Source organism: Pinus tabuliformis, chromosome X, assembly GCF_031772625.1.
Source record: "Pinus tabuliformis cultivar Carrire ecotype Pingquan chromosome X, CPIR1, whole genome shotgun sequence".
Classification (NCBI taxonomy): Eukaryota; Viridiplantae; Streptophyta; class Pinopsida; order Pinales; family Pinaceae; genus Pinus; species Pinus tabuliformis.
In genome coordinates, this window is record NC_142308.1 from 1,034,975,813 (window position 1) to 1,034,985,787 (window position 9,975).

The window sequence follows — 9,975 nt, forward strand, 5'->3', positions numbered from 1 at the left end:
AACCTTCTAAGGACTAGGTTACCAACCCATGATATTATCACTGAAACTCCAGAAACAAAACTTAGACTCAGTAGAAGGCCCTGCAAGAGAGACAAAGGGCACTTCAACCTCAACCAAGGACTCACTCTCCAATACCATTAAGCATAGGAGTTGACACCAATAAAATTTAAGACCACAAACACCTATGGAACACAACCCTCCCCTATATTCAACCCACAGTGGAAATATCGGCCACGAAAAAGACCTTACACACCACGACTAAAGAACTTAAACCTGACAGATCTCATATGACCAAACTTAAACCAATTCTATAAGCCCCGAATTAAAATTCATAGGCCAGATGGTAAACCACCCCAATCCCAAACCACATGCAAATATTGAAATTCCAGACCCAACAACAAAACCCTAGGACCTCAGACTGAGATGTAATGATACAACAAAGGAAAGAAACTAGATGTAGAGAGAGAACTACCTGGACTACTGCGCTACAAGGAGCGATTGACGCCAATGCCAACCCACCAACAAAACGAATTCCAGGCAACCATGCATGGACTAGGGTAGCCATAATTTCCCATTGATTCTTCCTCCTTTTACGCAGACCATCAATATCCCCGCTTAACACCTTACAATTAGAAACTAAACTCAACACCATGCTCCTCACCAACACGACTTAATCAAAGTGCATGCAGCGGGAGGCTGAGGATCGACCCTTACACCCACTCAAACCACCAAACAAGCTAGACCCAAAATCGCTATAGAACCCAAATATATTAAAAACGCTAACTAGAAAGTTGTTATGCACGCGAGGCAGGCTGTGTCCCCCCTCCTTAAATGCCCATCACGTCTTGAGAAGTGGCAAGCACTGCCTCTAAACCCCATATCCACCATATTGACACCCTATTAGAGGAAAGGCTATAGATTATCATCATCATATAACAACATTTTTCAACCCCTCCTTAAATGCCCATCACGTCTTGCAGAGACTCCTCTAAAGCCCCTTATCTACCAATAGATTCATCATCCTATAACAACCATTTTTAAAAAATATTTATATTTCAAAAATATATTTGATTCATTAATTTATCTTACATTTATTAACGTTACTATTTTTAAATATTTAAATGATTAGCGAAATTTAATTTACATTTATTATTATTGTTGTTAAATATTTTTAATGATTAGGCTAGTTCGGTTGGATTTAATTTTCAAAAAAATACCAAAAAATATTCTTTTCTTGTGAGGAGGCGGTGTCCGTTATAAAGTTCACAATATAATAATAAAAAATATTATTTAAATGCCGCGTAGACCCAGCCTGTCAGAGAGTTATTATTATTTAAAAAAAAATCAATTTTTTTCCAAGTGAGAAAGTTTCGAGTTCGAATCTCCCGGAGAAGTCGGTTTAGGAATTTTCTAGTAAAACCCCATATACAAAAATTCGCAAAGAATGGAATATAGAGTCCATCAGTTTAACGTTAAACGGCAGCCCAGCTGACCTGTAATACATGAATTACTTGTTTTAGCGTGCATTAGGGTTTGCAGGCTGGAGTTTAATGGTGAATCTTGATCCGCAATTTCTCCTTCTTAAGTTAACTTCCGCTTTTTGGCTTCTTCTGGGAGACTTATTTGAAGCAAGATTTCATTTGGTTTTCATCTCTAACTTTTAAGTTTCTTTTGTGTCTTTCACGGGGTTGTTTTTCGGGGCGTGTACGCGTGTATAAACCCACGGGACGGTTGAGTTGCTTCTCGATAAAGCAATACAGGCACTGCTCGCGGGGCTTCCAGGTTATTCCGCTCGTCCGCTCTTCTTGAACCATCCACAGAGGGCATCAGAATCTTTGTAACCCTCTATAAATAGTGTGCAAGCGTGGCTCGTTTCTGTTTTGATTTGGCTTTCCAGGAGAGCGATCTCTCTGTACAGTGAGATAGGTTAACAATGGCGAAAACCCTTAATGCACCATATGCCGACCTGGAGATGGGGAGCACGTCGCTCTACCCGACTCAACCCTCCGAAGAAATTCAGCTCCGGTGGGCTTTCATAAGGAAAATATACTCGATTCTCACTATCCAACTGCTACTCACCATTGCTGTTGCTAGCGTTGTGGTCTTCGTTCGACCGGTCGCGCATTTCTTCGTCTCTACTCCGGCCGGGCTCGCTCTGTACATTTTAGCTATCTTTATTCCCCTAATCTGTAAGTGCCTCTCTCCTTTGCCTTCTTTTCCTGTTTATTTTGGGGGAATCTTCCAGGGTGCTGATTTCTAATTCTTTTACCTTCTGCTGCAGTGATATGGCCTTTGTATTACTACTCTCAAAAGCATCCTGTAAATTACTTCCTTCTCGCAGCATTTACGGTTTTCATGGGATTTTCTGTTGGATTAACATGTGCCTTTACAGCGGGTAAGCCTGTTATTTGAATCTTTTTTTTTTTTTTTCCTGTCGGTTACTCTGGAATTCAGTTTTCTCTGTTTTTTGAAAAAATTGTCTATTGTTTTTCTTGTTTCTTTCTTCTTTTGGCTGTGGCTCTGTTAATTTATTGTATTGATGTGAAGAAATATGAAACAGGCTATTATTTTTTCTGGTTTCTTTCTTCTTTTGGCTGTGAATTTATTGTATTGATATGAGGAAATGTAAAACAGGGAAGATAATATTGGAATCGGCCATTCTCACGGCTGTGGTTGTTGTGAGTCTTACGCTCTATACATTCTGGGCAGCAAGGAGGGGGCATGATTTTAGTTTTCTTGCACCCATTCTCTTCGCTGGATTCATGGTGTTACTTGTTTTTATTCTGATTCAGGTATTATTAATTACGAGTATTAATTCTGATTCAGTTATTAGTTTAGGATGCTATGGGGATTGAGTTTGTATGCTTGTTTTGAATAAATTTCAGATAATCGTACCGCTGGGAAGGCTGTCGGTGATGATATATGGGGCTCTGGCGTCCATTATATTCAGCGGGTTCATAATTTATGACACAGATAATCTGATAAAGCGGTATTCATATGACGAATACATATGGGCGGCCGTTGCGCTGTATTTAGACGTTATCAATCTTTTCCTTTCTCTGCTCACGCTCCTGCGCGCCTCTGACAGTTAATCAGATCCACCTATCTGTACAGAGAATAATTTATTCTTTAAATTTGTATATGATTAATTACACTCTGGCTACCCTACTCTATACAGGCTCAGAGTAAATTAGCACGGAATATCTTGTTTGGTTTGTACAGACCAAGCTGAATGATCATCCATCTGTAACTTAGTTGGGAGTTTTTGAAATTGCAGATACTTTTTCACTGTTTTTAAAATTGTTAAAGTCGAAAAATAGAAAATATGAAAATATAGATGAGTCTTTGGTGGTGAGGCGGTGAGATTGATTTAATTGGGTGGAGGATTTTAAATTTGCTAAGATGTTTTATGCTTTTCAGGTAACAAAAAATTTAGTGGCTGAGGTGGTGAGATTGATTAAATTGGGCACAGAAGCGAGGTTGTGAGATTGGTCTAATTGGGCTAACAAGTTAAATATGTTAAATTGTTTAGTTTTTTTTTTTTTTTTTTTTTCCAAATTCAAATTGAAAAATAGTATATTAAAAAAATTGTAACCGGAAGAAAGGGACTTGCATTTTTTTTCAGGAGGGCAGCTTTGAAAAACTGTTCAGAAAAGTTCTCTACAGATTATAATTATCATATTTTGTCTTTTTATTCTATATGACCTGTATAGCAAATTGCTATTAGTATTCTAATAATTAAAACAAATAAACTACCCAGAAAGCCATAAAAACCAACAAACTAACAAAAGAAACATAAAAATTAACACAATTGAAGAAAAACTTGTTATATGAGGTTGAAAGTTTTTCTTAATATGGATTATTATTTTGTTTTTTCTGTCTAAATGTATTTCTGTTTTGAGATCACAATACAAATAAACATATTTGTATTTTTTTTCAAGAAGAAAAAGCGATATAAATTATTAAGAGAATATAAGAAACTTGATAAGGTACATAAGCTACAAAAAGTAGCAGCCTGTGAGGCCTCAAAAGAAAGACGAACCCAACAGACATAAGTTTACATATATGCTAATTCAGAGATATGCAAGAGAACACCAGACACATAAGACCATATTACAAAATGACTCTAAGGAGCCAGTCACAGATTCAGGCAGAATACACAATAGCAAAAGCTAGAAACCTGTTGCAGGCTGAAAATGAATACACAATAGCAAAAGCTAGAAACCTGTTGCAGGCTGAAAATGAACCTATATATGCTAATTCAGAGATATGCAAGAGAACACCAGACACATAAGACCATATAACAAAATGACTCTAAGGAGCCAGTCACAGATTCAGGCAGAATATACAATAGCAAAAGCTAGAAACCTGTTGCAGGCTGAAAATGAACCTGAAAAGGCCCAGGCAGAATATCTTGTAATTCCTCCTTTTCCACGCATACCATAACATAATGACCAGAAGGATACGCGTAGACTCCTCTTGCCTGCCCCACCACTCGAACGCTGCATGGATAGAAATAAAAACCAAGTGAGGAAAACCAAAAGAGATGGCTAAGTCATACCAGATTTGTTGGGAGGCTTTGCAATGAAAGAACATATGAAGATTTGTCTCATCATCAGTTTCACACATTGAGCACTTACTTGGGCCATGCCAGCTCCTCTTCTTCAAGTTATCCCATGTCAAGTTTTTGTTGTTATAAACTAACCAAGTTATCCCATGTCAAGTTTTTGTTGTTATAAACTAACCATGAGAAGAGAATCATTTTAAGAGGGCATCCCACTTTCCAGAAAGTCATCCGGAATTTTGATCTTGAAGACGTGGCCTTTGCAACTACAAAGATCAGAATAAATATCTTTAAAGAGCTCTCATATGAGAGTTTGAAAGAGACCATGTTAAGTGATCTTTTAGCCTTGCACGTTTAATCTCGCTTACTACTAAGGTCGCTTTGACACTGTTCCAGGATGTACACAAGTCGGCTTTGACACTATTCCAGGATGTACACAAGTCGGTTGGCAGACCAATATCAGAGGCATCCTTCCATAGGGTGAAAGGCCTCTCCAATCAGAAATGAGCTTGTCCCATGTAAAATAACCCAATCTATGAAAGATACTGTGCCATATAGCAGATCCTTGTTTGGCTCCAATAGCATCTGTTTTGAACTAGTGTTCTATATTTCTGCCTTAATATATTTTTGCTTTACCGTATTACTCCATGGACCATCCCCGAAGATTCCCCTCCACATCGATTTACATACCAGAGCTCTCCCAAACAGCCTTAGATCCATTAGACTCCATCCCCCGAGATGCTTAGGCAATGAGATGCTGTCCATTTTGGATAAATGAAATTTGCTCTGTTCAGATTTGGCTCCCCAGATAAAGTTAGCCGTGATCTTGGTCATGTTTTGAATGATGCTAGCCGGGAGGAGAAACAAATGTGCCCAGAAAATCGCCAACTGCAACAAGACAGATTGAGAGAAGATGACTATGCCTGCCAATGATAAAGATCTATGTTCCCACCCCGATATCTTCTTAAAGAATCTATCAATCAGCCATTGCCAATCATTCCTTGAGTAAGTTTTTGCTTCAAGGTGAAATCCTAAATATTTGAGTTCGTCTTTAAGCGATTTTGTTTCTATGCCAAAAAGCTGTGAAATCCAAATGACCATATCCATGTTGGTGTCATTATGGTATAGAAAAGATTTTGCCTTGTTTATAAAAACCCAGATGCCCTTTGGAATCTCTCAAGAATATCTTTTAAGCATATCCATGATGATCTACATAACATTGCAAATAAAAAGATATCATCAACAAAAAGGTTATGCTATATGAAGTTGTGCCTGTAGATCTTAATCAGTTTGCATTTGTTTTTAGCAACCGCTTTGTTGATGCGGGCGTTCATCGAATTCATGGCCAAAATGAACAAGAGTGGCGAGGGGGCAGCCTTGATGCAAGCCTCTCTCAGCTTGAAAAAAGTGATAAGGAATGCCGTTTATAATAACCGCATAGTTAACATTTGCTACACATGCCATGATCCATCGAATGGAGTTGGATTTTAGAGCAATCTTTGCCAAAAGACTTTCAATAAATCCCCAATCTAAACAATCGTAAGCTTTTTGCAGGTCAATTTTCATAATGGCAACCTCTATATTTTGAGAGAACATAGAGTGAAGGCATTCCTGAGTATTGGCCACAACATCCAAAATATTGTGCCCCTTCAGAAAAGCATGTTGGTTTGATGATAAACAGGAAGCCAACGTATATTTGATTCTTTCAGCGATAACCTTTGTGATGATCTTGAAGGAGATATTGCATAGAGAAATCGGTTTGAAATCATGAAAAGAATTTGGCACACCCTTTTTTGGGATAAGGGCAATCAGAGTAGAAGTAGTAATATGGTGAATACTACCAGACATCCTAGACGCTTCCACGATCCTCAGAAAATCCTGTTTGATAAGGTCAAAAAAGTGGACGAAGAAATCAATTGTCCAGCCGTCCGGGCAGGGCTCTTGTCTTTTTTGAATGACTTCATAATTTCAAGAAGCTCATCTTCAGCGATAGGCTGGAGCAGGGCCTCATTCTTCTCATCATCAAACATTTGCGGAATCAGATCAATACCCCATAGAATGTCCCGAAATGCAATGTCCTTCCCTCTGCTAAATTGTTTCTTGAAAAAACTGATAGCCTGCTTTGTAATATCTTCTTGAGAAACAACAAAACCTCCTTTTTCATCCCTTATCTTCCATATGGAGTTTTTAACTCCCCTGGCGTTTGCATAATTATGAAAAAACTTAGTGTTTTTGTCACCTTCCTAAAGCCATAAGGCCCTGCTTTTAAGCGTCCAAAAAGATTCCTCTTGCTTCAACAATTTAAATTTTTTCCTTTCCAGCTCTCTTATGTAGCACTTCAACCTAAAAGAGCATGTATTAGAATCCGCTAATTGCAAAAGAGTGTCCAACTCTTGTTGAACTGATTGAAGGTCTCGCTTATCTTTCTGCCTTTTTTGAATTTGCCATTTTTTCACTAACTTTCTGATCTCTGTCATCTTTTCTCTGAATGTTGAAAAAGGGGGGACCTTATCCCTTGCTTTTAGCTCTTTTCATGCATTGGAAATATATTCATTAAATGCTGGATCCTGTAAGAGATTTCTGTTGAACTTGAAAGGATATCCCTTTTTGAATAGCTTTTCCGGCCAAGTTAAAAGAATGGGTCTATGATCCGATACTAGTACATTTCCACTGCTGAACAGGGCATGCCCACCTTGTCTAGGATGCTGATATGTACAAGAAATCGATCAATTCTTTTAGCAATATAGGCCTTATTAGATCTGCCATTTGTCCATGTCGGCTCCATCTTTGGGGGAGTGATATCCACCATATTTCTGTTTAACAGCTCGAGCTTAATGGAGTCAGCAAGTAGGTCCTTTTTCTTTCCATAACCCCAACATTCTTCTGAGCTTAGAGTTACATTTAAATCACCGACAATTAGGAGATGTTCGATTTCAAACATGTCTGATGAGAAGAAATTATCCCAAAAAGGAGCTCTGTTTTTGTATGGCGCATAAATATTTAAGATATTAATAGGAATATCTTTACCCCTAATGGATGCCGATATGATAATCCCAGCAAAACATTTATAAGCTTTTGCTCTTACTCGCGAAGGATCCCAAAGAGTTGCTAGTCCCCCTGATAAACCTCAAGCCTCTGTAGCTACCATATACCAAGATGGAAGCATTTTCCTGAAGTAAGAAATGGTATCTTCACCATTGTGCATCGTTTCCTGAATAAGAATTATTCCAGCCCTGGAAGAGAAGAAGAATTTCTTTAGCGTTAAGAATTTGGGATCAATGTCGAGACCCCTGATATTCAAAGAAACAATTGGAATCATTTGGATGATTCACCAGCCATGCTTGCTCTAAGAGGCTGTGAATCTGGCATATCATAAATAGGCACCTCAACCAAAGAAAGATTTCTGACCCCTCTGTCTGTGACAGTAGTTCTTCCTCTAAAATGCCCGCTGCCACCTCGACTCTTTTTCCTAACAATTATTTTTTTGTAGAGTCCGGGCTGATGAAAGGCGAATCTTGGTTCCTGGGCTTATGGATCGTTAAAGGCTCCAATTCAAGAGACTTTCGGTTGAGTAGGAGATCCAAATCACTGTCATAAGGATTGACTGGGGATGATGCAGGTGAATTTACAGGGGTGACCGACACACAAGGCTCCTTTCCTTTTAAATGGGATAGGAGACTTTGATCAGGGGGAGGAGATAAAGACGATATAGGAATGGGGATAGAACCAACAGAGAAATCCTTCACCTGCATGGGACTCGGGGATGGAATTGCCTGATCGTCTTTTGGCTCCGAGATAGGAGAGCTTTGAAACACTTTAGGACTACTGATCAGGGGACTATTGGGATTATCAGGACTGCCAGGTTTGGTTCGAGGGAAAAGGGGAGGATCCTGGGTTAATATTCGCGGAGATGTAATAGATTTAAGGAGATGGCCTTCCTTCTTTTCTGAGGAGGAATCACTAGTTGATAAGGCTTGTCTGCTCGTCTTTTCCCTGAGTAGTCTATTTTTATAAAGCTTGTGGCTAGGGCAGTTCTTTATTAAATGGCCAGTTTTATGACAAGCTGCGCATCTGAACGGAATGCCCCAGAAATCCAGTCTTTGCTTGACAATCTGATTTCTCAAAGCAATCTCAATATGGTTTGGCTATCCCCTTCTATACGATTTTTCTATGAGGATCCAAGCTATTCTTTTATCCTTTTCGCCTAAACACCATGGGTCAACATAGATAAATCTACCTATAGAATTGCCAATCTCCTCGAGGGTTTCCTTTGACCATAGCTCTAAGGGAAGGTTTGGACATTTCACCCATATGAGATTGTTTGAGGGTGTATTGTTCAGCGGGTTGAAGCCAATATACCACCTATGCAGAGCAAAAAAACTCCTTTTGAAGACCCACGTACATCTTTGAATAGCTTCGGCATCAACAACGTTTAAAGTGGACGCAGTACCACTCCTTCATAAGGCTTGAAATAACAAGAATGTATCCTATCACTGGTTTCCAATTAAAAAAAAAAACCTTATTTATGATTCTTTTCTTGCAAACTAAAATTGCTCATTGAATGCCTCCCGATCATGATATGTAAATGTTACATTCTAACTTGAACACTTGTGAGGATCTTACTTGTGAAAGTATGGATCAACTTGATTTCATTTACGCACTTGCTCATTGAATGCCTCCGAATCGTGATATATAAATGTTACTATTTTATAAACATTATAAAGTAACATTATTGTTGCGCCATACTTTCAAAAGTAAGATCCTCACATCTAACATTATAGGGTAATATAACATTTATAAAATAATGACATCTAACATTATAACGTTATAATGTTAGATGTCATTATTTTATAAATGTTATATTACTCTATAATGACATCTAACATTATAACGTTATAATGTTAGATGTCATTATTTTATAAATGTTATATTACTCTATAATGTTATAAATGTTATATTACCCTATAATGTTAGATGTGAGGATCTTACTTTTGAAAGTATGGCGCAACTTGATTTCATTTATGCACTTGCTCATTGAATGCCTCCGAATTGTCATATATAAATGCCTTTAAATTGTCATATATAAATGTTACTATTTTACTTTATAATGTTAGACATTATTATTTTATAACGTTAGATGTTATTATTTTATAATATTAAAGCACTTTATAATGTTTGACGTTATTATTTTATAATGTTAAAATACTTTAGAATGATATAAATATATAATATGACTATAAAACCATTTCAATTGCTTTTTTTTTGGAGAGAATATGATTTAGAAATATATTTACAATAAAAAGTAATATCAATGATATAAATATATAATACAACTATGAAACCACTGCAATTGCTCTATGATTTAGAAATATATTTACGATAAAAAATAACATTTCAAAAAGGTGATATGC

General features: G+C 37.5%; 1 protein-coding gene across 1 annotated transcript; it reads left to right on the plus strand.

Annotated features, from left to right (window-relative positions):
* The first annotated feature begins 1,369 nt into the window (after positions 1 to 1,369).
* On the plus strand, positions 1,370 to 3,300 carry LOC149143295 (protein LIFEGUARD 2-like). Its single transcript, XM_089447478.1, has 5 exons — positions 1,370 to 1,553; positions 1,761 to 2,189; positions 2,282 to 2,395; positions 2,635 to 2,792; positions 2,886 to 3,300. Exons 2-5 carry the CDS (start codon positions 1,934 to 1,936, stop codon positions 3,090 to 3,092), a joined length of 735 nt encoding a protein of 244 aa, XP_089303604.1. The 5' UTR covers positions 1,370 to 1,553; positions 1,761 to 1,933; the 3' UTR covers positions 3,093 to 3,300.
* The last annotated feature ends 6,675 nt before the right edge of the window (positions 3,301 to 9,975 follow it).